This window comes from Ornithorhynchus anatinus, chromosome 13 (assembly GCF_004115215.2).
Source record: "Ornithorhynchus anatinus isolate Pmale09 chromosome 13, mOrnAna1.pri.v4, whole genome shotgun sequence".
Classification (NCBI taxonomy): Eukaryota; Metazoa; Chordata; class Mammalia; order Monotremata; family Ornithorhynchidae; genus Ornithorhynchus; species Ornithorhynchus anatinus.
Window position 1 is genome coordinate 20398313 of NC_041740.1, and position 27891 is coordinate 20426203.

Genomic DNA, 27891 nt, shown 5'->3' on the forward strand with positions numbered 1-27891 from the left:
CACCTATGGATGGGTCCATTCTGTCGGGGAAGGGGGGCACCTATGGATCGGTCCATTCTGTCAGGGAAGGGGGGGCAGCTATGGGTCGGTCCATTCTTTCAGAGAAGGGGGGCGGGGGGGGGGCGCACACATGGACCGGTCCATTCTATCACAAGGAGGGGGGACCGTCCCCCGGCCCTCTCGTCCTCGCCGTGTTGCGGGAGGCGGCGGGGCGGGGGCGTCCCCCCCCTCCGAAGTGGGGTCCCGGGCGGGGTGGTTTGGTCCTGGGGGGCGGGGCGGGGCGGGGCGGAGAGAGCGCGGAGAGCAGCAGCGGCAGCAGTCAGCGGCATCGGCCAGCGGCAGCGCGCGGAGCCATGGCCTACTACCAGGCCGGGGTGAGTGCCGTGCGCTGCGGGCCCTGTGCTAAGCGCTGCGCAGCCTGCCCCGGTCCGGTCCGGTCCGGTCCGGTCCGCCGCCCCCCCCAGCCCTCTTCCCCGCTGCACGGCCCCGGGGCAGGGACGCCCTAGGAATGATCATGAACCGTCTTATCCCAATTCACTCTGCGCTAAGCGCTGTGCCCACGCACCCGGCTAGGCGCAGTACGCTCAGAGCGGGGGAAACCCACCCGAGGCGCTGCCCGTTATTTGTCTGCTCCCCCTCCTCCTCCTGCGTCTTCTTGCCTCTTTGCTCTTTTTTCTTCCTTTCTTCCTGTCTCTCCTTCTATTCTTCCTTTACCTTTTTTCTTCCTTTACCTTTTTCCTCTTCTTTCCTTCCTTCCTTCCCCTCCTTCTCTCCTCTTTTCCTTCCTTTCCTCTTATTCCTTCCTCCTCTCCTCTGCCTTCTCTCCTCTGCCTTCCTCCTCCGCCTTCCTCCTCTCCTCTTTTTCCTTCTTCTGTCCTCTCTTTCCTTCCCTCTTTCCTCCTTTCTTCTTTACCTTTTCCTTCTTCTTTCCTCTTTTTTCCTCTTTCTTCTGTCCTCTCTTTCCTTCCTTCTTCTGTCCTCTCTTTCCTTCCTTCTTCTGTCCTCCCTTTCCTTCCTTCCTTCTGTCTCCTCCCTTTCCTTGCTTCTTCTGCCCTCCCTTTCCTTGCTTCTTCTGCCCTCCCTTTCCTTGCTTCTTCTGCCCTCCCTTTCCTTGCTTCTTCTGCCCTCCCTTTCCTTGCTTCTTCTGCCCTCCCTTTCCTTGCTTCTTCTGCCCTCCCTTTCCTTGCTTCTTCTGCCCTCCCTTTCCTTGCTTCTTCTGCCCTCCCTTTCCTTGCTTCTTCTGCCCTCCCTTTCCTTGCTTCTTCTGCCCTCCCTTTCCTTGCTTCTTCTGTCCTCCCTTTCCTTGCTTCTTCTGTCCTCCCTTTCCTTCCTTCTTCTTTCCTCCTTCCTTCTTTACCTTTTTCTTCTTCTTTCCCCTTCTTTCCACTTCTTTCATCTTCCTCATCTTCTTCACCTACTGTTGAAAGTGCTGGTGGGTATACAGTCCCTGTCCCACATGGGGCTCACAGTCTAATATATATGATGTATATTAATTTCGGTTTCGCTGTCTGGATTGTAAGCTCTCTATGGACAGGAAACTTGTGTACCAACTCTGTTAGCTTAGTACAGGGCTCTTCTTCGGTGCTCAGTAAATATGATTGATTGATCCTGTTGGGGGCCAGGATGTGACTCCCTCACATGCAAAGGAAACTTCACCTCCTGCCCCAGCAATCTTTAAGGCACTAAGAGGGCTCAATCAACCCATCATTGGTATTTATTGAGCACTTATTGTACGCAGAGGCTGTACTGAAGTCTTGGGGAGAGTTGGCAGACAGGATCCCTGCCCACCAGGAGTTTACAGTCGAGAGGGGGGAAACAAGGAAGTCTAAACTGTAGAAAGGGGAAGGAATGGCAGAGAATAGGGGTCTTTAGGGAAGGGCTGGGGGGGTGAGGTGAATGTCAAGTGCTTAAAGATTACAGATTTGTCAAGGGCGTAGATCACACGTGAAAGGGAGTAGGGGAAAGGAGGGCTTAGTCCGGTAAGGCCTCTTGAAAGAGACTTGACTTTTGAAAGGCTTTGGAGGTGGTCTGTCACATATGGAAGTAGGCAGGGTCTCCAGGCCAGAGGGAGGATGTGGGCAAGGCGAGAAAGACAAGATCAAGGTTCAGGGAGTAAGGTGGTGTGAGAGGAGCGAGTGGGAGAGAAGCAAAATAAAGTGAGAAAGAAGGGATGAGCTGATGATTGAGTCGTGAGAAGTTTCCATTGATGCAGAGGTGGATGCCACTGGAAGTTAAGGAGGGGGGAAAACATAATAATAATGTTGGTATTTAAGTGCTTACTATGTGCAGAGCACTGTTCTAAACGCTGGGCCAGATACAGGGTAATCAGGTTGTCCCATGTGAGGCTCACCGTCTTAATCCCCATTTTACAGATGAGGTAGCTGAGGCACAGAGAAGTTAAGTGACTTGCCCTGTCAACATGGACTGAATGTTTTGTAGAAAAATCATCTAAGCAGCAGAGGGAAGTGTGGACTGGAGTGGGGAGAGGCAGGGAGGCCAGTGAGGAGGCTGATAGAGTCATCAAAGTGGGATGGGAGAAGTGCTTGGATTAACATGAAAGCAGTTTGGATGGAAAGGGCAGGGTGAATTTTAGCAGTGGTGTGATAAAGTAGAACAAGAATTGGTGACAGATTGAATATGTGGGTTGACGAGGGAGATGAGTTGAGGATAATGCCAAGGTTAAGGGCTTGTGAGAGAGGGAGTATAGTGGTGGTGTCTACACTGATAGGAGAGTCTGGGGGAGGACAGGGTTGGGGCGGGATCTGGCAACAGTGACCATGGTTAGTTCTAGCTCCATCCGAGTGAGCACGAACCATTATTCCCTTTTCTGTGGACTCTCGAATTGTTAAATTTCTGGTTCATTATCATGAAGTTCGGAATTTGGAATGCCATTCATTATCTGTTCCGTTCCGTATGGGTTCATTCTCCCTCAATAAAGAATCCGCAGTCCGAATCAATTCCCAGTATTCTCCCCCGTGCTTAGTACAGGGGTTTTCCCTAGTGATTGCACTCAGTAGTTGGAGTAATGGAACCCCTTTATGTCCTCTGCAGAAAGTGCAGTTCTCTGGACATAAAACCCATAAATAGTCATACTTTGATCTAAGTTGCCATAGCGCTTACCAGTGCTGGCCTTTTTTCTGTGAGGCAGTTGGCGTGTAAAGAGAGAAGCAGCGAGGTCTCGTGGAAAGAGGGTGGGCCTGGAAGTCAGAAGACCTGGGTTCTAATTCCAGCTTTGCCACGGTTGATCTTGGGCAAGTCATTTAACTTCTCTGGGCCTCAGCTTCCTCATCTGTAAAATGTCGAATACCTGTTCTCCCTTCTGATTAGACTGTGAGCCCCATGGGACTGATCTGATCATAGAGAAGCAGCGTGGCTCAGTGGAAAGAGCCCGGGCTTTGGAGTCAGAGGTCATGGGTTCAAATCCCAGCTCTGCCACTTGCCAGCTGTGTGACTGTGGGCAAGTCGCTTCACTTCTTTGTGCCTGTTACCTCATCTGTAAAATGGGGATGAAGTCTGTGAGCCCCACGTGGGACAACCTGATTCCCCTGTGTCTACCCCAGTGCTTAGAACAGTGCTCTGCACATAGTAAGCGCTTAACAAATACCATGATTATTATTATTATTATCTAGTCAGTCATTTGCATTTTTTGAGTGCTTACTGTGTCCAGTGTCCTCTGTGTTGTGTGTACTCTGCAGAGCACTGTACTAAGCACTTGGGAGAGTACACTATAACAATAGACACATTCCCCACTCAGTCTAGAGAAAGGCATTAATATAAATGACAGATATGTACATGAGTGCTGTGAGGCTGGGCGGAGGGGATGGATAAAGGGAACAAGTCAGGGTGACTCAAGGGAGTGGGAGAAGAGGAAAGGAGGGCTTAGTCAGGGAAGGCCTCAAGGAGGAGATGGGCCTTCCATAAGGCTTTGAAGGAGGGAGAGTCACTGTCTGTTGGATATGAGAGGGAGGTGCAGCGAGAAGGTTGGCATTAGAGGAGCAAAGTGTGCAGGCTGGGTTGTAGTAGGAGAGTAGCCAGGTGAGGTGGTGGTGGGGGACATGGGGATTGAGGTCTTTAAAGCCTATGATAAGGAGTTTTGTCTGATGCAGAGGTGGGTGGGCAACCCCTGGAGGTCCTTGAGGAGTGGGGAAACATGGCCAGAATGTTATCCCAGGGCTTAGTTTGGAACATAAGTGCTTAATAAATACTACAATTATTAAGTGAAAGGAAGTTGGATGGTTAGCTGTGAGAAAAAACACTTGGCCCTCCTGTGACCTGGAAAAAAAATGCAGCCAAGGTCACCTCGATCCAGCATTGCTTGGAGGGCTATGGGAAAAGAATGGACAGCAGCAGGAGACCCAAAGAGCTGCAGTTTGGGGGGCTTGGAGTGGGGAAACTGAAAACAAGGAGGACAGAGGAAACACTTTAAGCCGGCAGGAAAGCAAAGACTTGGACAGTGAGAAGCAGCGTGGCTTAGTGGAAAGAGCACAGGCTTGGGAGTCAGAGGTCATGAGTTTAAGCCCAACTCTGCCACTTATCAGCTGTGTGACTTTGGGCAAGTCACTTCAACTTCTCTGTGCCTGTTACCTCATCTGTAAAATGGGATTAAGACTGTGAACCGCACGTGGGACAATCAGGTTATCTTATATCTACCCCAGTGCTTAGGACAGTGCTTAGCACATAGTAAGCGCTTAACAAATGCCATTATTATCTTGGCCGAAAACTGGGAAACAAACAAGTCCCACAGACGGACCAGCTCGGGACACTGTGATCCAGAGAAGTGTGGGCCTTTTGGAGCAGATGCTTGGAGAGCATCGTGTGACAAGGCATATTCGTGTAAAGCACCTATATGGGTATCTGTACACATACATGGGTATTTGCAGACTGGATCCGGTAACACTTTTCATTTTTTTCTTCATGTTCCCCAGTATGGAGGTGCTCCAGGAGGGCCTGCTTTTCCAGGGCAGGCCCCAGACCCACTCTACGGTTATTTTGCCACAGTCGCCGGCCAGGTAAGTTTTAAAGCTTTTACTTTTAAAGTTCACAGAATTTTCCCTTAGTATTTCCTGACCTGCCGCGTCGGTGGCCTAATGGATAGAGTTTGAACTTTGTTCAGTGTGGCTTAATAGCAAAAACACCTGTCTGGGAGCAACAGGACCCGGGTTCTCATCCCAGCTCTTCCAGCTGCATGCTGTGTGAACTCGGGCAGGTCACTTCCCTGGGCCTCAGTTACCTCATCTAGAAAATGGGGATTAAATCCTTCTCTCTCTGACGTAGACTGTGAGCCCCATGTGGGATAGGGACTGCGCCTGGCCACATATCTACCTCAGCTCTGAGTATAGTGCCTGGCATACGATAAGCACTTAGTAAAAAAGAAGTAGAAATTGCTAAGCGCTTACATTGTGCAACATACTGTACTGACCATGGGGCAAAGGGAGGTGGGTGAGAATTTCACACCGTCTCTAGCCTCAAGGAAAACACAGTCAAAGAATAAGGGGGATAAGGGGTTTGTGTGTCACAAGCCCCGCCCGGCTCATACCAACCAGGACCTTCGGGACCCGGAAAGCCTCAGTGACATATAGGAGAATCACACCACACCACTGACCACCAAGGTTACTGGGGAGAGTTTTTAACTTAGTTTTACCAATGTGGAAGGGAATGACAAATACACACATTCACTGCAATCCACCAAGGGTCCAATACCAGTGTGCTGATCAAAGGAGCCCGTTCTGCCACTGTTACCTCTTTCTGCTTCTAAGTGCTGCTCTCCCGTTGCTTCCTAATTGAGTGCTTTCCGCTTGTGCCTCCTTGCACTTCAAAGCATCTGCCTTTTATATGTTTTAGGCATCACAGCTGCAGCAGTCATTGATTAGCCCAGGGCAGAACAGGGAAAGGTCACCCTTCCCTCCACTCTCTGCCCCCAAAGGCCCGCAATCACCTGTCTCAGATAAAGCCCATCAGTGCCTGCCTTAGTCTCTTCCTTCTTGTTTACGGGACCACAAACAGTCACTAGTAAGGTAGCTTACTGGGGGCTCACCACAGTTTGGAGCTAGATGCTTAAGGAAAGATGAAAAAATAAAAACACAAAAAACAGCATAAAAGAAAAGGTTGTGGATAAATGAGAAGCAGCATGGTATAGTGGATAGAGCACGGGGCCTGGGAATCAGAAGGTTTTGGGTTCTAATCCCGGCTTCACCCCTTGTCTGCTGTGTGACCTTGGGTAAGTAACTTCACTTCTCTGGGCCTCAGTGACCTCATCTGGAAAATGGGGATTGAGACTGTAAGCCCCATGTGGGACAGGGACTGGTGTCCAATCTGATTTGCTTGTATCCACCCCAGTGCTTAGGACAGAGCTTAGCACATAGTAAGCGCTTAGCAAATCCTGAATTTATTAAGGTGCTTGCAGTCTTGAGGGGGAGACAGATATTAAAATGCAGGAAGGGGAAATGAAGATTGTGTAAGGAGATGTACCTAAGTGCTATGGGGCTGAGGTTTGGGTGAATATCGAGTGCTTAAAGGGTAGAGAACCAGTGTCTAGCGTCTTTTAAAAATGTGTTTTAGACTTATTCAAACATGCCTGTTGGGAATACATATTATCCATTATGCTTATTAATACAAGTGGTTATCTTGGCTCAATTCTGAATTAAGCTTGAGATTCTGTAGTTGGTGACAGTGTCCATTCCGGACAACGGAGAAATCCAACATGTGTTCTGAGGGGCTTTCTGTGACAGCCAGTAGTTAACCGAGAGGAAGTATAGTTTAGTGGAAAGACCATGGGCCTGGGAGCTAGAGGATCTGGGTTCTAATCCCCGCTCTGCCAGTTGCCTGCCATGTGACCTTGGGCAAGATGCTTCACTTCCTCTGTGTCTGGGTTCCCTCACTTGTAAAATAAGGTTTAAGTCACCTGCTCTCCCTCCCCGTTAGACAGCGAGCCCCATATGGGACAGGGACTGTATCCAACCTGATTATCTTGTGTCTATCCCAGTGCCTAGAACAGTGCTTGACACACAGTAAGCACATAAATACCTTAATTCCTATGAACAGTATTTTTAGAACTGTCGTTTCTACTTGAAGCATTTAGGGTGGGGAAGCCAGGAGGCCAGTAGAAAGAGGAGACTTATCACCACTAAAATCCCAAATCTAGGACACGGTAAAAACAAAGACTCAGCTGATGCTGCATCCCAGCTGAAAACCAGGAATCAGCTGCTGAGAGTAGACCAGCATGGCTCCCTACCAGCCAGAGAGGAGTGCTGCCTGTAAGGAGCAGAAGACAATGAGACCATAGAGAACTCAGTGCCAAGTTCTGCAAAACTGATAACACAACAAAACAAAAGACAGCCTTTTGGGGAATGTTTGTGCTAATCCCATAGCCTCGTTTGGGACTCTGCACGCAGAAAGCGCTCAATTAATATACTGATTGATTTTTGGGAGCACAATATGGCCTGGACTGAGTTTTTCAGCTACTCATGGTCTTGTAGGTGAACGGCAGCCTCAGTGTTCTTATTCAGGTGCGAAGGTATCTCTAGCTAGGTCGAAGCCACAGCTACGTGACGATGCCGGAACTTTAGGCCGCTGAGGTTGTGTGGTCCATGATTTTGGGGAAATCAAAAGCAAACTAAGCTGAGTTCATATTGGTGCACCTTAGGAAAACCCCCCCAGACACCTCTGCACTTTCTGCTGACAGAGTGTAGCCTTGAGGAGACACGGCTCAAAATTTTAGACACCCTGGAATTTTATTGCTCAATCATCCAGTGGTATTTATTGAGTACTTAGTTTTTTTGCAGAGCACTGTACAATAGAGTTGGTAGACACAGTCCTTGCCCAGAAGGAGCTTATAGAGTCTACTGGGGTAAGTAAGATAAGTTACAGAAAGGGGAAATAGCAGCCTGTAAGGAGGTGAACATGTGTTGTGAGCCTGAGGCAGGGTGAACATCAAAGAGTTTAAGGGAAACATATGCAAGCCCATAGGCGATGCAGAGAGATGAGGGCTTAGGGAAGGGCTTTTGGAGGAGATGTGGTTTGGGAAGGCTTTGAAGGTGGGGAGAGCCTGGTATCCCCAAAGCTGTTCTCTTAGGGACTGAGTTGGGAAAATTATTTGTGGGATGTCATTATTGTTCTCGCTGGACCTGTTCCGGGCAGGAAGAACTGTTGACCTGTGAAACAAACCACATTAACCACAGCGTAGTGTCCTACTTCCCTGTGTTTAAACAATCCACAGTCTCCTCCCAGGCCCAGTTGGGAACATTGCAAACCTTGTTTCTTTTTTTTTAACTCGAGTTTTTATGTCATCCTTTCAAATAACATTCCTTAAACCTGGTAACATTTTATTTCCTTAATTTGGAAATCAGCATTAAGAACAACTTGATGCCTCCGATTCTTAGATCATCTCCTTGAATAATAGCAGTAATTAGGGTGTTCGCTCAACACTTACTGGGTGTCTAACACCTTTCTAAGCGCTGGGGTGGATTTAGGTTGGGGTGGATTTAGGTTAATCGGGTTGGACACTGTCCCTGTCCCACGGGGGACTTACAGTCTAAGTTATTTGCGTTCTACTCTCTCTGTCCCGACTTGTATTTACCCTGATTAAGGGAACCCAGCTTGTTGCATCTGTGTTTGGGAGCAAACTGTCCCATTTGATGATTTGGGTGCGAGTACGCTATCTAGACATGACCTCTATGGGATTGATTTATATATTTTCTCCTTGCAGCACATTTATTTAGAAGAGCTGGAAGAAAGCTGGCTGTGGAGAGGCTCCTGTTTTAGATAACTCCACGAATACAAAGGTTCCCTCTTGAATTAACAGGAGTTTTTATTGGTGAGATTGATTAGGAGGCAGCATGGTCTAGTGGCTAGAGCCCAGGCCTGGGAGTCAGAAGGACCTGGGTTCTAATCCCAGCCCTGCCGCTTGTCTGCTGTGTGTGACACTGGGCAAGTCGCTTAACTTCTTTGTGCCTCAGTTACCTCATCTGTAAAATGGGGATTATGACTGTGAGTTCCATGTGGGACAAAGTCTGTGTCCAATCGGATTAGCTTATATCTGTCCCAGTGCTTAGAACAGTGCTTGACACATAGTAAATGCTTAACAAATACCATCATTATTAAATTGGATGGGTGGCTTTTTAATAATACTCATCATCATCATGGAATTTATGAAGCTCTATGTGCCAGGCATTGCACTAAGCGCTGGGGTGAAAGAAAAGGGGGTGTTTTAACAGTTGTTTAGGCCTTTGGTCTGGAGTATTTTCTTTCCCTTTTAAAATATTAAAATATCCTTTATTTGATGGTTGGGGCTTTCTCTTCCTTCCAAGAATGTTAAATTTTATTGAGCTGTGGTCACTACAGCCATTGGCTGTCTTCCATATATCTCCTCCCACTTCTCAGAATTTCCTCCTTGGAATTAAATCTTTCCCTTGTGGGTTCTAGGATGAGTTTTCCCAGGAAATTGCCACAACTCTTACCTCACTACTTCTCCTCAAGAGTTGTTTAGCCTATCAATGTGAGAATAATGGTAGTTTTTCCACTCTTACTAACTATTCCATTTCACAATTCCCCAATCTCACCCAACATTTCCTCTTCCCCTGGGCTCAGCAACTCTTAGTTGCTGGGAGGGGAAAGGGAAGTAGGGGGTCTGGGATGGGGGGCTGTGTGAGGGGAAGAAAAGTTGCTGGTCCAAGCAGAGGGGGGCAGACCTGTAGTCCTGGTTGCTGCCCCCCGGGGTGAGGATAAGGAGCTTCTGTCAATCAGTGGTATGTACTGAGCACTTACTATGTGCAGAGCACTGCAGTCAATCACCTGGGAGAGTACAGTACAACAGAATTAGCAGACATGTTCCCAGCCCTTAACGACTTACAGTCTGGGGTGGGGAAAAGGGGGGGCTGCATTGCTGTGGTGGCCTGTGCCCTGCCGTGGAAAGAGCCTGGTCCTGAGAATCTGAGTTCTAATCCTGCCTCTGCCACTTGTCTGCCGGGTGACCATGGGAAAGTCCCTTCACTTCTCTGGACCACATCCCCTTCTTTTGCAAAGTGGGGATTCAATCCCTGTGCTCCCTCCTACTTAGATTGAGAGTACCATATGGAACCTAATTATCTACCCCAGCGCTCAATACAGTAAGCACTTAACAAATACAATTTAAAAAAAAATGGAGCTCTGCTTGTAGTAGATGTTCAATAAATATCAGTGATGGTAATGAAATGAATTCTCTTGGCTGTTGGTTAGGGATTCTACTTTTACCATCATGAGCAGTATTTATTGAGTGCTTACTATGTACTAAGGGCTTGGGAGAGTACAGTACAGATGGTAGATTCGTTCTTCAGTCAATTGGTTTTATAGGTTCAAAATGTCATGCGTTGAATGTTGTGAATAGTTTGAGGCCCCAAAATATCTTAAACAGTCTTCCAGGCAATCAGTCAATCAATCAATGATATTGAGTGAGTGCTTACTGTATGCAGAGTACCGTACTAAGCACTTAGGAAAACCCAATATAAGAAAGTTATATTTCATGTCTCTCTGCTGTAGCAATGGTAGCAGCAATTCCCTAAAAAAAAAAAAAAACTTAAAAGAACCGTAGGAATGAAAATGCCTCATCTTTAGTTTTTACCATTTACCAACTCTCTGCCATTGAGAATGGGAGTCGGAAGGTTCTTAAGCCCAGCTCTGCCACTAGTCCGCTGTGTGACCTCGGGCAGGTCACTTCACTTTTCTGGGACTCATTTACCTCCTCTGCAAAATGGGGATTCAATACATGTTGTCCCTCCTCAGACTGTGAACCCCATGTGGAACCTGATTTTCTGCTGTCTACCCCAGTGCTCAGTGCAGTGCTTCGCACACAGTAAGTGCTTAACAAATACCACAATTATTAGTAGTATTGCTGTTTATTTCCAGAATAAGAGCATTCTGAAAATACCAGGAGGAGTTAAAAGGGCTGCTATGAGAAACTGACTACAATAGCAAGTTTTAAGTTTTAGTTGTACATGATCATCCCAGGTTTCATCCGTGCTACCTTTCTTCGGCATGGCGGAAGAGATTTTGAATGGGAACCAAGACAAAGAAATACGAATAACTGAGGTGACCTATTTTTCTGTTTTTCCCAAGGACGGGCAAATAGATGCCGACGAGTTGCAAAGATGTCTAACCCAGTCGGGTATCGCCGGAGGATACAAACGTAAGTCGACACACAAAGCATTCCTCCAGAAACGTGTTACTGTTTTTGCTCCTTATTGTGATTAAAATCCTGGACAAGTTTCCATTTCACAAGGGCACCTTCTTATTCGGAACAGTTGAATTCCTTTGAGAAGCAAATCCTTCACAGATTGCTTCCACCACATGTACCATGAACCAGAGTTGGTAATCTGGTGCGCCTAAGGAATTAGGCACCCAAACTTGGTCTGGCTATCTGGGACGAATACTGTGAGGTCAGATGTTGGCAGGAATAGCTTTCCCAAATCATTGGAAGATTGGGCCATTCGTTTTGGACATTAACATCAATGGTAGTTAAGCCTTTTTTTTCATGCTAGAAAAGGATGTGGCTTTCTGAATCAGAATAATGTTGTTAATGCCAATTGCAATTTTTAAAAAATCAGCAGCATTTACTTTGTTAATGGCCTTTGTTTACTCACCTAACTGCCCCCCTTTTATAGTGGAAAGTGCTGGGACTCAGAGGACATGGGTTTCGTTCCAGCTCTTGCCGGCTGGGTGGCCTTGGGCAAGTCACTTAACTTCTCTGTGCCTCAATTTCTTCATCTGTAAAATGGAGATTCAGAACAATGTTATACCTCCTAGTTACACTGTAAACTTTATGAGGGGCAGGGCACAACCTGATTGTCTGGTACCTAATCCTGAGTTTAGTGCTGTGCTAAGTTAGCACATGGTAAGTGCTTAACAAGTATCACCATTATCATTATTATAATTTTTGCAATGCCAAAACAGGTAAAGAGCTATTATGTAGGGTCCTCTAAGAAATAAATCAAGCCATAAGGGTTGGAGGAGAATAAAAGAGAAGAAAAAGGAGGAAAACTGGAGAAAGAGGAAGTTAAGAAAGCACTAGAAACTGTCTCAGTTCTTTCACTTTCTCAAGTGCTGCCTGTATTAGGCACTTCATTCTTCTTCCTCCCTTGGAGGTCACTTGTTGCAAAGAAGAATCTCCCCATCCCCCAAGGTGAACCTGCGGTATTGTTTAAGTCTTCCTCCCTCAGAGTATGCACATTTCAAGAAAGAAGCTTCCCTTCCTGGTATAGCACATTCTGGCCCTTTTCCTACCTTGGTATGCATTGCTATCACCTGTTATATAGAACACCACCACCACAAAACCACCTTTTTTATCCCCTCTTCAAAAATTGGGGTGCGTAAATTATGTTGGGGGGAATATTATTATTCCAGTAAATGTCGTAGTTGTGGTTGTCACCTTCACAGTTCAGGCTGAGACATTTTGAGGTCTGTAAGTTTCCATCAGCCCAATTTGCAGCAGCTCAGCTCCCTCTCATCAGTCTCTCCCACCTGCCCTCTTAGCCATCCTACACCATCCATCAGCTTATAGATAATTTGGCTAAGATAACACACTCTAGGAACCTGCAGCAAGTCACGAAACGATTGCCCGAGGTCAAGATTTCTGTGGGATCCCAAGCAGGATAATAGTAATAATGATAATAATTGTAATAATTGTGGTATTTAAGTCCTTATTATGTGTCAAGGACTGTACTAAGGGCTGGGGTAGATACAAGGTAATTGTATCTACCGTATGAGGTCCCATATGAGGCTCTCAGTTCACGTAGGAGGGAGAACAGATTTTATAGATGAGGGAACTGAAGCACAGAGAAGTGAAGTGACTTGCCCAAGGTCACACAGCAGGTAAGTGGCAGAGCGGGGATTAGAACCCAGGTCCTCTGCCTCTAAGACCCAGGCTCTCTCCACTAGGTCACGCTCCTTCTCTGGCAACAACTCGATTGATTGGGAACGTCTGGGTTTGTTATCTTTTATTCTCTGAGCCAAAGGCCACATAGATATTTGCCTTGGCTAAATTTGTTTTTGTAATCCATTGTTGAATTAGAGTCGGGTTATCAGAGCCCAGAAAGGAAGAGATCCTGACAAGCACAATCAGTCAATGATATCTATTGAGAGCTTACTGTGTGCAGAGCACTGTACCGGGCACTTGGAGGAAAAAAAAAATTCCCTTACAGCAGATGGTAGTCTACTAATTTATTTGAACGTATCTAATATAATACAGAGCTTGTAAATATTCTTCCCTTTGACAGCTTTCAACCTGGAGACTTGCAGACTCATGATCTCAATGCTGGATGTATCCTTCTAACTTTGGGACACAACCAGTTGTGGATGTGTAGTGTCACTGTGCCAGATGACAGGTCCTCCCCTCAAGAGATTTTTCCCCGAGTACAGTCCTATTCGATGGAATGTAGGGCAATATTAATCCAAATTAACACCTGACCTCTAGTTCCTTTTCTGAAACTGACAACAGAATCTTTTTTTTAAAAAACAACAACACCCAAATCAAATCTCTGAGAAAATGCAATTGTTGAAGAATGTCCCCCTCACTATGACCTTGATATATGTGGGAGAGCAGTAGCTATTTTGTGTGCCAAGACCTTGCGATGTGAAAAATTCGTGGAGCACATTCTTAAGAGGGTGCGTGAGGCTCTCCAATTGAGAGTGAATTGTAGGAACCATCAATCAATGGAATCGATGAAGCACTTACTGTGTGCAGGGCACTGTACTAAGCACTTGGGAGAGTACAATAGAACCAAATTGGCAGACACGTTCCCTGGCAGTCAGAGGTTTTTACAGAGTAGATTTTTCAGATGTGATTATACCAGGGAAGTCATCCAATTTCCACCATTTCCTGGTCAGTCATTCGTGTAAGTCCTTTTCAAATAAAGATTTTACTGTCCTTAATCATGGTTCAGAGGGATATGTCCGGCACAATGGGTTTTAATGAATTTAAAGAACTTTGGGCCGTATTGAATGGTTGGAGACAGCACTTCATGAGCTTTGACAGCGACAGAAGCGGAACAGTGGAGCCTCAGGAGTTACAGAAAGCTCTGACAACTATGGGTGAGTTGGGCTTTTTCCGTCATTTTCTTCCTCCCAGCATTAAAACCTAGAATTCCCACGAGGACTGTGGTTTTAGAAGTGCCCTAATGGCATCATTAATTGGCTTTTTGAATTTTCCAACATTTTTAAAATGTATTTTTGCAGTATCTGATATTCTTTCGGGTTCCCGGAAGAGAATATCGAAATGTCCAAAATCCCTCTTGTGAATCAAAATGACTTTGATTATAGTAACTGGATAACCATGCATTGTCTGGGTTTTTTTCTCCCTTCTTCCTCTTCCTGTCAGGATTTCGATTGAGTCCCCAGGCAGTGAACGCCATCGCAAAGCGTTTCAGCACCCATGGGAAGATTACTTTTGATGATTACATTGCCTGCTGCGTCAAACTCAGAGCTCTCACTGGTATGTTCATTCAATTGTATTTATTGAGCGCTTACTGTGTGCAGAGCACTGCACTAAGCGGTATGTTCTATGGCGAAATGTTGTGACTGGCCTCTGAGAACTCACCTTCTTTTTCTTCTACTTTAAAGACTTTCCCAATACTTTGAATTTCCTGGTTTTTCGTTTTCTTGTTTCATGGCATTTGTTAAGCGCTTACCACGAGCCAGGCAAGCTAATCACGTGGGGCTCACAGTCTTAAGCCCCATTTGACAGATAAGGTCACCGAGGCCCAAAGAAGGGAAATGACTTACCCAATGACTTACCCAAGAGGTGGAGTCAGGATTAGAACAGAAGTCCTTCTGATTCCCAGGCCCGGGCTCTCTCCATTAGGTAACACTGCTTCTAGTTTCTGCTTTTTGCACAATCCTGTTGCTGACTTGGGCTTCCTTCTTTGTTTGTGTTCTGAATTACGGCACCCTTTAAACCCGATTCAGTAAACCTAACGTTTAAACGGTTTACCCAACTAAATTGTATCATTGACAGATTTTGCTAAAAGGTAAAAACTACCAAACCCTGATTTACTTTTTTTTAAATGGTACTTGTTAAACGCTTACTATGTGCTAATTACTGTACTAAGCACTAAGATAGGTACAAGCTAGTGAGGTTGGACACAGTCCTTGTTCCACATGGGGCTCACAGTTCAAGTACTCCCGGAAGACTGAAGATTTGTTCTGGGAAGATGGTGAGAAGCAGCATGGCCAAGTGGAAGGAGCACGGGCTTGGGAATCAGAGGATTCCTGGGTTCTAATTATGACTCTACCATTTTTTAAAAATGGTTCTCGTTAAGCGCTTACTCTGTGCCAGGCACTTAACTGAGCCCTGGGGTAAATGCTAGGGAATCAGATTGGACACAGTTTATATCCCACATAAGGGCTCCCAGTCTTAATCCTCATTTTGCAGATGAGATAACTGAGACAGAGAAGTGAAATGACCTGCCCAGGGTCACAGAACACAGAAGACCAGTAGAGGAATCAAGATTACAATTCAGGTCCTCTTGACTCCCAGGTCTGTGCTCTTTCCACTAGGCCACCTGTCTGCTGGGGGTCCTTAAGCAAGTCACCTGACTTATCTTTGCCTTTATCTCATCTGTAAAATGGGGATTAAATCCTACTCCATCCTACTTTGAGCCCCTTGTGGAACAGGGCTATGTCCAGCCTGAATAACTTGTATCTCTCCAGCACTAAGAATAGTGCTTGGTACATAGGAAGCGCTTAATAAATGCCATAATTATGATGGCTGATTAAAAATCTGGTAATCACCTAAACCCATCTCTCTGTTAGTTGCCCTTCCAAACTCCTCCAGAGAATTAAAATCTGGGCCTTTCTCAGTTTTCAGGCACCTGTTTTTCGGTCCTTGCCTGTCCGCCCTCTTATAATAATAATAATTATAGTACTTTTTAAGCACTTACAGTGTGTCGAACACAGAACTAATTGCTGGGGTAGATACAAGTTAATGCCTGTTTACTTGTTTTGATGTCTGTCTCCCCGCTTCTAGACTGTGAGCCCGTTGTGGGCAGGAATTGTCTCTATTTGAGGCCAAATTGTACTTCCCAAGTGCTTAGTACAGTGCTCTTCATACAGTAAGCGCTCAATAAATTCGACTGAACAAAAGGTTGGACACAGTCCCTGACCCTCATGAGGCTCACAGTCTAAATAGGAGGGAGTAGGATTTAATCTCCACTTTACAGATGAGGTAACTGAGGCACAGAGAAGTTGTGACTTGCTCAAGATCACACAGTGGACATGTGGCAGGTTCTTCTGATTCCCAGGCCCGTGCACTTTCCACTAGGCCACCCTGCTTCTCTAAGTCTTTACCCATGGCTCCAACAGGACCATGATGGAACGCCATTCCCTCCTGGTTCTAGGTAGGCTTCTGAAAATCTGAAGAGTTTGGTGCATGGTGATGCCCAAGACTTATTGGGATTTAGATTTCCAAACTCTCACAGGAACACTCATAAGGATTAGAACCTGGATTCTAATCCTGCCCCTACCCCTTGTCTGCTCTGTGATCTCGGGCAAGTAAATTCACTTCTCTGTGCCTGTTACCTCATTTGGAAAATGGGGATTAAGACTGTGAGCCCCACGTGGGGCATGGACGGTGTCCACCCTGATTAGCTTGCATCTACCCCAGCTCTTAGTACAGTGCCTGCATAGCAAGCGCTTAACAAATACCATTAAAAAAAACTGTTCTAACCATATTCACCTGGACTAAGTTTTCCCAACTTGGGCCTGAGGATAATACTGTATAACCTTATCCCTCTGTATTTCAGACAAATAACATTTAGAACCTACATTAGGCATACTTCATTCATTCAGTCATATTTATTGAGCACTTACTGTGTGCAGAGCACTGTACTAAGCGCTTGGAATGTGCAGTTCGGCAACAGCTAGAGAGAATCCCTGCCCAACAATGGGCTCACAGTCTAGAAGGGGGAGACAGATGACAAAACAAAACAAGTAGGCAGGCATCAATACCATCAAAATAGATAAATAGAATCATAGATATATGCACATCATTAATAAGACAGAGTAATAATACATACAAATAGACACAAGTGCAGTGGGGAGGGGAAGGGGGTAGAGCAGGAGGAGGAAGTAGGGGCATTGGGGAGGGGAGGAACTCTGTTGCAGTTGTATGCAGCATGGCCTGAATGGAAAGAGCCCGGGCCTGGGAGTCAGAGGTCCTGAGTTCTAATTCGGACTCCACCATGTCTCTGCTGTGACCTTGGACAAGTCACTTCACTTCTCTGTGCCTCAGGCCATTGACTGCAAAATGAGGATTCACCATGCTCTTTCAAGACCTCAAACTCCATGTGGGACCTGATTATTTTGTATCTGCCCTAAGGCTTAGTATAGTAGTTGGCACATAGTAAACAGTTAAGAAATACCACAGTTATTCAGGGTCAGTTTGTGGCCATGCATGCAACTGCCATAAAAATTCCAAAGATTACGCAGTTAATCCACCTGAGTTTGTAACTCTGGCCTTGCCTTTTAATGATTTGTGGATGTGCTTCTCAAATCATGTGAAGCAGCATGGCCTAGTGGATAGAGCACAGGCCTGTGAATCAGAAAAACCTGAGTCCTAGTCCTGGCTCTGCCAGATGTCTGTGTGACCTTGGGCAAGTCACTTCACTTCTCTACCTCAGTTACATCACCTATAAAATGGGGATTAAGACTGTGAGCCCCATATGGAACAGAGACTGTGTCCAACCTGATTTGCTTGTGTCCACCTTAACAAATGCTCAGCACATAGTAAGCACTTAACCAATACCATCATCATTATTATTATCATTATTTCCCAAGTTTCAGGTTTCCTTTGAAGAGCAGCACCCTCGTTTGTTTAATTTCCAAGCGGGGCTAAATGTATTCTAGTTTTTAGCATATTACATCTAAGTAACAGAGGGAGAAAGTGTCTCTTGCTGGTTGGTAAAGTCATGAATTAAAGTCATTTTTGGACTAAAATTTTACTCTCTCGATTTTTCAGATAGCTTTCGAAGAAGGGATTCAACTCAGCAAGGTGTGGTGAATTTCCCCTATGATGATGTAAGTCCACAAGACCGGCAGGTGGATCGGGTTGCTAGCTGACTTTGAAATGAAAGCTGTTCTTATCAGAGGTCACCTGGAAGGGGAAATCTCAAGAAGTGGCTAGAATTGAGCAGTGTGGGGTAGAAGTTCAGTGAGTCAGTCAGTTGATCGTATTTATTGAGCACTTACTGTATGCAGAGCACTCTACTAAGTACGTGGGAATGTACGATATAACAAACAATTGGGAAGAGCACGGGCTTTGGAGTCAGAAGTCACGGGTTCGAATCCCAGCTCGGCCACTTGTCAGCTGTGTGACTTTGGGCAAGTCACTTAACTTCTCGGTGCCTCAGTTACCTCATCTGTAAAATGGGGATTAAGACTGTGAGCCCCACGTGGGACAACCTGATTCCCCTGTGTCTACCCCAGCGCTTAGAACAGTGCTCGGCACATAGTAAGCGCTTAACAAATACCAACATTATTATTAAACAAGACACATTCCCTGCCCACAGCGAGCTTACAGGCTAGAGGGGGTGACAGACATTAATATAAATTTCCCCTTCTTCCTCCAAGAGAAGGCTTTTCCTATACTGGGGGACCTGGTTATCCCGTATCTACCCTAACGCTTAGTACAGTGGTTGGCACATAGTAAGCGCTTAACAAATACCTCAGTTATTCAGGGCCAGGTTGTAGCCATGAACCCAAATGCCATAAATATTCCAAAGATTATGGAGTTAATCCACCTACGTTTGCAACTCTGGCCTTGCCTTTGAATGGTTTGTGGACATGTCCTAGTTTCAGGTTTCCCTGGGACAGGAACCATGTCGAAGCAGAGAAACAGCCTAGCCTAGTAGGAGTTCATGTCTGGGAGTCAGAGGACCTGGGTTCTAATCCCACCTCTGCCACCTGCCTGCTGTGTGACCTTAGGCAAGCTACTTCATTTCTCTGGGCCTCAGTTCCCTCATCTGCAAAATGGGGATTCAGCGCATGTTCTCCGTCCTATTAGACTGAGAGTCCTACGTGGCATCTGATGATCTGGTATCTACCCCAGCGAGTAGAGTGCTTGCCACATAGCAAGAGCCTAACAAATACCCTTATTTTAAATTCCCACCTGTGTATTCTCTCCCACCATTTAGTACAGTCGTCTGTACATAGAAAGTGTACAATAAATGCTATTACGGCTCCCAGATTTTGAAAAACTCTCAGTTCCAGATTCCTCTGGGTTGAGGTTCCTACCATCAGTTAGTTTACAAATTTTCTGAATGAACATTTCTCTCTATGAAGCTCTCAGGTTTCTAACAGTTGGGTAGCGTTTGACAAAGTGTTCAAACTTTTTTGGAAATGACACAAACTACAGTAAAAAAACAAATTTCAACCACTTAGAGTGGCTGAATCTTTTTATAAGCACTTAGTTTCACATCAACCCAGTATTAGATTTGCATTAAACACCAGCCTGAAGCCTAATGTCTTGGGTTAAGGTCCTGGGTATAAATTTGAATACCTGGCTTCGTGTAACATGGGCAATGTACTGATAAACAGGTAAGCTAAATGATGCTTGACAAAAGATAAAAGAATTTTGAGTACCCGTAAAAATGCAGATCTTTAGCAAGTAATGGTGTGGAATCTTTTTTTTCCCCCTCATAAGGGAAGGCTACTCATTAGCTGTCCTCCCAAAAAAGACCAGGGGAGTCCCCAAAATCTGATTTTCCTCAGTGGGTGAAGTAGACAATTTAATTGCTAGACAACATAACACCCATCTACCCGAAGAATGAATTGAGCCAGTTTTTTGAAACCCACATTTTGAGTTGTGTTGGCAATACTGTAGTTAACTTAAAAAATGGGGATTGTTGTGCACAAAGAAGCTCAGCTAACAGAATGGGTTCTGAAATGTCTCTTGGTCAGTATTAGGTAAAGCTTACTTTCTTGTTTTGGCTAAAATGGAAAGTTCTTTCCTGTGAGCTGCGATTTCTGGAATAGCACTGTTCATCTCTGACAACAGAGACACCAGTTCTGACTGTTCCATACAAGCATCTATCTGGTGGCAAAATAAAATTGTCATTGTATTCTGTGTGGACAGGCCAAACATTTCTTTCTAGGTAAGAAACTGTTAGGCCAATGATTCAGTTGTTGCACTGTTCATATGTGGAAGAGGCAGTGCAGTGATTTTTTCTCTTTCCCTTTACTTTTTTTTGCAGTTCATACAGTGTGTAATGAGCGTCTAAATCAGGAGGAAGAAGGAAATAAGCACACCCAACATTCCATTTTGCGATTTGCTCTGCTTTTAGCCAAGATGGTCACGTACGTCAATGTGTGGCTAAGCTTAATCCCAATCCATTCCTTAAAGCGTGTTCCCTTTCTTGGCAGTAGAAATTTGCTTTGGGTTTGGATCATAAATACTGAAATTTGATCTCATAATTAAAATCCCTTTATTACTAATAAATGTCATATCTTTGAGTCTGACTTCTTTCAACTACTTTTTAATGTCTCGCCTCCGCTAAAGACCTGTAATGTCTCCGAAACACAGTGGCTATTTCCCACTGTGCACTGTTTGCAAGAACCAGAAGAAAAGCCATTTCTAGGTCAGACCCTATCCATCTCACCCAGTGTTCTGTTTATCAAGAGCAACAAAAAGCTTGGAAGAGACCTGGGTCATTTTGCCTGCCTGTCTTGTCCATTAATAGAAGGGAGGAGCCATCTAACATCTTTACCTTTCCCACTAGCTACCCAGGATGGCTTGACACCATTTCACCCCCAGACCTTCTTGAAATGTCTAATATTTTTAGCTTTAGCAACTTCTTCCAACAAATTCCATATGCTACTGCCTGTTGGGTAATACTAATAATAAATGTGATACTGAAGCACTTACTATGTGTCAAGTACTGTACTGAGCGCTGGGGAAGATATGAGATAATCAGGGTACACAGTCACTGTCCCACGTAGGCTGACAGTCTGAAGGGGGAAGAGAGAACAGGTAGTGAGTCCCCAGTTTACAGAGGAGGAAACTGAGGCACACAGAAGTTATGTGACTTACCCAAGGTCATACAACCAGGATTAGAACCCTGTGAAGAAGCGTTTCCTTTTGTTTGATTTGAACCTACCCCCTTCTATGCTTTAATGGGTGTCCCCCACATCCTGTATCAGTGATGTCGGATTTGGTGAAGCAGGATGTAGTGGATAGAGCATGGGCCTTGGAGTCAGACGGTTGTGGGGATTAAGACTACGGCCCCTAGGTGAGACAGGGACTATCTCACCGATCAGCTTGCATCTATCTCAGCGCTTAGTACAGTGCCTGGCACATAGTAAGTGCTTAACAAATATCATGATTTTTTTAAAAAGCAAAACTTGTTTGGTGGCGTATTCAACCAATGATGTAAAGTAGCGGTCATTGATGACTCAAAGTTCTTTTCCCTGAGCCATGGCTGGTAGCTCATAACCCAAAGTCATAAATAGCGATGGTAATAATAATAATTGTATTTGTTAAGGGCTTTCTATGTGCAAGGAACTGTACTAAGCACTGGGGTGGATACAAGTAAATCAGGTTGAACACAGTCCCTGTCCCTTGTGGGGCTCACAGTCTCGATTCCCATTTTACAGATGAGGTAACTGGGGCACAGAGAAGCCCAGGGTCACACAGCAGGCAAGTGGTGGAGACAGGATTAGAACCCATGACCTTCTGACTCCCAGGCCTTTCTCTATCCCACTACGCCCTAATGCTTCTAACCACCTAGTTTCCCTAAAATCCAAAATTAGGTGCTTGCAGAACATACAATACGGAACACTCACTTTTTACTTACCTGTACATGGCACGTAAGCCACTTACTCCAGTACTGCAGTGCTCTGTACCCAAGCCTAAAAAAATCTTCCGGCCCAAATGGGGAGTGGAAAACACACATCAAGGCAAGATTCATAACTTGGAGTCCCCTTTCGCCTCCATTATCTTGCAAGTGCTATGTGGTTGTGCATATATATATAGGCTGAGGTGGTAATTGGAGGGGTATGATGTGGGGAGAAGGAAAATTTAAGCAGGGAAAGCCTCCTGAAGGAGGTGGAATTTCAAAGGGCTTCGAGGACCGTGAGAACAAATTTCAGGCAGAAGGAAGGTTAGGAGCCAGGTGTTGGATATGAGTAAATTGAGAATGAGGGGCAGTGGGAAGCAGTGTGGCCCTGTGGATAGAGCCTAGGCCTGGGAGTCAGAAGGACCTGAGTTCTAATCCTCCCCCCACTTTGCTGTGTGATCTTGGGTAAGTCATTTCACTTACTCTGTGTCTGTTACCTCCTCTATAAAATGGGGATTAAGACTGTGAGGCCCATGTGGGACAGGGACTGTGCCCAACCTGATTAGCTTGTATTTACAGTGTCTGGGACATAGTAAGTGCGTAACAAATACCATTTAAAAGAAAAAATGGAGTAGCCATTGCAAGCTGTGGTACAGTGGAAGGAGAGAGTGGATTAATAAGAGCTGTGGGGGATAGTGCTGCCTTAAACCGTGAAAAGCTTTTAACGAATGGGCAGGAGGATGTTAAAGAAGAATGAGGCGGGCAGTGGAGTGAAGCAAGAGGTCTAGACGGGATATGACCAGTGTCTGGCCAGGGAGATGATTGGTTGGAGAGGTGGATATGGGAAATGCTGCGGAAGAAAATATGACAGGATCTAGAGACAGACACTGTGAGATTTGAAAGAAAGTGAGGAGTCGGGGATATTCCCGCAGTTGCCAGAGGTGGATGGGGGTAGGAAGATAGGGAATTTGGTTTTAGACATTGAGTCCGATGTGCCGGTGGGAAATCCAGGGAGCGATATCTTGGAGGCAGGAGAAAATAGGAGATTGCAAGAAGGTGGGGATCAGGGTTAGTGAGGTAGGGAAGTCATCTGTTGAAGTGGTAGCTGAAGCTGTGAGAGTGAGTGTAAAACAGGAAGAACTGGGGAACACAGAACAAGCCTGAAGGACACCTGCAGTCCAGTGAAAAGTAAGAAGTGACCAGAAAGTAGGAAGATAACCATGAAATAACATTGGTCGATCAATTCAGATCACATTTTCAGAAGAAAGGAACTGCAGCTTGTGTTGGTATTATTTGGTTTCCCCTTTCCTCTCCAGCAAGAATGTGAAATTGTATTGCTTTGGGGCCACCACTGCAGGGAAGCTCAACCAACTATGTCTTCTACCGCTACTCAGAATTAAATCCAGTTTATTTCCTTGTGGGTTCTAGGCAGAGTTAGTCCAGGAAACTCAATTTTTTCCTTACCACAAACCTTACCTCATTTCTTCTTCAAATGAGTTGTCAGTCAAAGTGACACTGTTGGGAAAAGCAGATAAGGCTCAGTCTTTGAGGACCCAAGAGGGGCTCAGAGGAATTGATTAGAGCGATAATGGTTTACGCGACACCCTTCACTGCCTCTCTTCTCCACCAGCCATGTTTCAAGGACATGAATTGCAACAAGCTGGTAGGTGAGCAGAGTACATTTATGGCTGAAGGAAGAGGCATGGCCTAGCAGTTAGAGCACAGGCCTGGGAGTCAGAAGGACGTGGGTTCTAATCCCAACTCTGCCACTTGACTGCTATGTGGCCTTGGGCGAGTCACTTCACTTCTCCGGATCTCAGTTACCACGTCTGTAAAATGGGGATTAAGATTGTAAGCTCCAGATGGGACACGTACCGTGTCCCACCTGATTATTTTGCATCTACCCCAGCGCTTAGTACAGTGCCTGGCACATTAAGCACTTTAACAAATACCATTTTTAAAAAAATGCAGTGTGTGGGGAGGGGGCGGTGCTGTGCCATGGCAACGTAACCCAGCAAGCTTGGGTTGCCATGGTTGCTGCTGCAGTCTTTGCCAGCCACTTTAGCTAATTGTTTTTTGTGATTTCTGCTGGACCTGTCCACCCTGCAGAACACCCCAGGACCCTTTAACCGCTCAAAACCCTTCAACCGCTGATGACAGAGTCTCAGCCGCCAGAACTGGGTCTGGACCTCGGGACGCCTGGGTCCCACGGGACCGACAGCACGGGGAATAGCTCCTTTAAGACCTGAATCTGCCGCATTTTCCAGACACTGCGCTGAAAAGGATACAATGGGTATTCTGTGAGTGGTAGGAGTATCACAGACCCGGGATTAGGGGGAAATGATGCACCAAAAATGAAATCTCAAATGAAACACAAAGTCTCTTTATTGATGTTACAATAATAGTAACATAGAAAACCATAGTGTCATATTTAGCCTCAGAAGTGGATACTAATAAAATTGTGCAAGTATTTAGGATCTCTTATAGATTACTCTTAAAAGCAGCAATATTGTGTTCAGCTACGATGAAGAACATATAACTTTGAGCAGCTCCTATAACAGAAATTACTCTCAAAAAAGCAGTTGCGATGCTCTATTTCATGTTGGTGTATACCAGAACTTTTTTTAATTTAAAGAGAAAGAACCTGGAATGGGTAGCAGAGAAAACTTGATGTCTTAGGATGGATATCTAGGGTTATACAGATATTTAATTGCCAGACCACACTAAAAGCATGTATTTTTCCATGCTGTTACGAAAACTTCACCTTAGGGTGGCTTCAACTATTTATAGATGGGGACGAGTGGCGGTAAAATACTAGCACAAATCTACACTGGTGAATGAATAATTACTATCATGATGCAATAGTCCCAGTTTCTGAAAGAAAGGATCATAGGCTGGGATTCTATTTCGGGAAAAGTTAAAAAAAGTGCAGTTTGTTTTTTTTTTTTTTATAAAGAAACCTTTTTTGTAGTTAGGCATTGTAAAAAAAAATCCTGTACAAAATGGTAGGTGTGGTGTGTAATAGTTTCCCATTAGAAAGGGTGGTCATAGACACCAAGTTTCACTCTGTGCTGGATTACAAAAAAAAAAAAGGATTCAGAACCAGGCAGTGATATACAGATCTATTTGAGCAGGATTTTTTGTACTTCTACTGAATCAACGAACTCAGAATAACTGTCCTGAATTGCGAGTCTAGAGCTAGCCTATTTTTAAGAATTTCTACTCTGACCTTAAACTTTAGACTTGGTTTAGAGTTTAAAACTTGGTAAATATCTCTAATGGTTGTAGTTGGCTTAGATGGGATAGAAGGGGGTTATATTTATGTAAGGAGGTTGGTATTTGGGGAAAGGAGATTTGCCCAGTGTCTCTGAGGAAAATCATAAATAGACAGACGTTTGCTGCTAAAGCACCTGAAATCCGGTATGATCTACCCAGCACGACTCTGTTAACACCTCAAAGACAGTTAAACTCAGAGGGTTGCCAGGCCTGAGTCACAGGGCCAGAGTGGTGGAAAACCCTGAAAAGCAGGGTCTAGGAAGAGTTGGGGGTCACTGTGGGAAATTGTTGGCCCTTTTTAAGGGAGACTACTTCTGTTCAGGACATGGTGCTGAAAGGAGAGGGGAATGGAGGAAGAGAGAGAAGGAGAGGGACAGAGAAGGAAAGGGAGAGGGAGAAGAGAGGGGGGAGAGATAGAATGAGGGAGGAAGAGAGGGAGAGAGAGAAAAACTGACCCAAGCCCATCCAAACTGGATGAAAACAGAGAGGAATTGAATACCAGTGCTTGTGTGCCAATCAGTCATTATTTAGGCAGCGAGAAGCCTCTCTCAGACTGCCCGACTGAGGATATGGATGCTCTGGGATAGACTGGGAATAAAGTCCAATGTGAATAAGTCACGGGAAGTTATGAAAGGAGTGAGCTAAGCCCATTGGCAGTTTGGGAGGCCCGCTGCTCCCTGTAAAATTCCATGGAGATCATAATAATAATTACGGTGTTTGTTAAGCGCTTACTATATGCCAGGCACTGTATTAAGCACTGGAGATCACAATTAAACATTTTAACCTCGTCTCTGGCGACAACTGGCTGAATTCTAGTGTTGCAGAATCAACCCTGTTCTGCCGGTCCTGTGCTGGGCGTTTGTGGGTTGGTGGTTTGTTTTTTTAAAAAATTAAACTCATAGAAATGCCAAAAAGGCATGGGAGGAGAGAAAGAAAGATAGAACTGATGGCTTTGAAGCCCTCTGGCACTAAAAGTACAATAGCTTGAGGAATCCACGGTAAACTATCCTCACCCCTAGAATCTCTTTCAAACATTCACAAGGACTCTTTACTGCCTATAGAAGGGATTTCGGTCACCTGCTCCATTTTTTCAAATGTTCAGTCTCCCCTTCTCTGTATGAGACAACTTGACAACGTTTTGGCAGGGTTCTAACAGTCAGCCCAGAGATAGCTACATCGCATTAAAATCACACTGCTTATTCTCCTAAATCTTTACCCACCAGATGGAATGAAGATCACGGGAAATTGTGTGGGTTGAAAAGTAGCAGCAGGGCACATTTAATTTTCTCCTGAAAATAGAACAGACTCGGAGGAAGAAAATGCCTGTGAGGGAACAAATTTAAAAAGGGCGATTTTGAAAATGATCCCAGATTGTTCATTTGACACAGAAAAAAAGTATGGCTAAAGGAGGAAATTAAGATTCATAAGGTACCCAGCAATAACCCCCAAACCAAACAGTTCACTACATCCACTGCTTTTCGAAAACGAGTCCAAGACTGAGGTGCATTACTCTTTCCTATTCAATTCTGAATTTTTCCTTGAATTGAAGATGAGGATTCAGAACATCAGAGTTTTCACGTGGGGTTTTATAAATGCCCAGCTGCTGCTGCTTACATGACTAACCCACCTGCAGAGTCACATATCGGGACAGTGCCTGAAACAGTTGGTGAAAGCAACTCGGGGCCATTTGTCATTGATGTGTTTCTTTGGTCTGTTTTGCTTAACTCTCATCTCTGCTACCTGCTTTCTTGAACAGTGACAAAAACAAAAAAAATCACATCTTCCCGACCCACACTTTAAAGGGACATTGTGTACTCTGGTCAAGTCGTGATTTCTGAGAAACTTCTTTACTGTCCCGGTAGCCAAGGTTTACAACGTCATTGGCTTAAAATTTTAAAGGCCCAATGGAGACGGTGATGCTTGCTTTCCCATGATTTTCTAATGTTTCCACGTGTACATTGCCCTTTGTGTGCCGAGAATGTAAAAGTAAAATGAACTTTCCAAAGTACGGGTTAGCTATTGGTCTCCTAAAGCTTGAAGTCCGGCAGAAAAACCCTATATTTCTTACCCCTGCATGCTAGTATCTACTGAACTATTTTGTCCTTGAAAATGGGGAAAATAAAGTGAAAGAAGGTTCATGCACATACTTCAGTGGGAACAGACCTCAGAGGCTTGAGTTCTGAATGCACTCTTCCCGGATCGACGTTATCCTCAGGATAAACCTGTCAGATTTGCGCAGGGAGTTTAATTTTGATAGTTTCAGTACGCAGGTCTCAAGGAATATCTTTGTCACAGCCGGTTCATTTAACCCAAAGTATCTGGTGTCGCTTCAGTTGTCTCGTGGTGGGTTGACCTTGAACACCCAGCAAATCCAAAAGGAAACCGGACGAGAGAGCGAACATTGTGTGTGAAGAGCAGGTAACATACCGTGACTCAGGGGCGCTGAGCATCTATAAAAGTTGACGTAAACAGTTCGAGTGTGTGCTGTGTAAACAGTGGCTTTAGATGGACGTCTCCCATAGCTGGAGGAAACAATACAAAAGAATATGTTATGAAAGCAGGAGGGGGCACTGCATTCATTATGAGCGCTTAGTACAGTGCTCTGCACTCAGTAAGCGCTCAGTAAATACCACTGATTGATTCTGGTAAAGGAATGAAACCCTCTTGGGTGAAACCAGACCTTTCCTTGTTAACGACCGAGGGGTGGGTCAGTAGGGTTTTCAGGCGTCTCGATGCTTTATCACCAATGGGAAGCTTTCCCAGATCAAGTCTACCCGATATTCAATCACTCCAGCTAAATCCCTAGCACTTCTGCATCGGT

General features: G+C 45.1%; 2 protein-coding genes across 2 annotated transcripts in view; one reads left to right on the plus strand and one right to left on the minus strand.

Moving 5' to 3' along the window:
• Window positions 1-273: 273 nt before the first annotated feature.
• Window positions 274-20478, plus strand: SRI (sorcin). The gene is made up of 8 exons (XM_029078283.1): window positions 274-374; window positions 4926-5009; window positions 11089-11158; window positions 13245-13288; window positions 13911-14058; window positions 14345-14458; window positions 17981-18039; window positions 20214-20478. The coding sequence occupies exons 1-8, from the start codon at window positions 354-356 to the stop codon at window positions 20238-20240; spliced, it is 567 nt and encodes a 188-aa protein (XP_028934116.1). The 5' UTR covers window positions 274-353; the 3' UTR covers window positions 20241-20478.
• Window positions 20479-24156: 3678 nt separating this feature from the next.
• Window positions 24157-27891, minus strand: part of ADAM22 (ADAM metallopeptidase domain 22) — a 113939-nt gene continuing 110204 nt past the window's right edge. The window contains exon 32 of the mRNA XM_029077711.2: window positions 24157-27592. Coding sequence (XP_028933544.2) covers window positions 27572-27592 — 21 coding nt within the window. The 3' untranslated portion in view covers window positions 24157-27571. The remainder of the gene's footprint in view (window positions 27593-27891) is intronic.

Coding starts and splice junctions, on each gene's coding strand:
- SRI (XM_029078283.1), top strand. CDS start 354: ATGGCCTACTACCAGGCCGGG. Junction 14,059..14,344: donor GAAAGCTCTGACAACTATGG/GTGAGTTGGGCT, acceptor TCTTCCTGTCAG/GATTTCGATTGAGTCCCCAG. Junction 14,459..17,980: donor CAAACTCAGAGCTCTCACTG/GTATGTTCATTC, acceptor TCGATTTTTCAG/ATAGCTTTCGAAGAAGGGAT.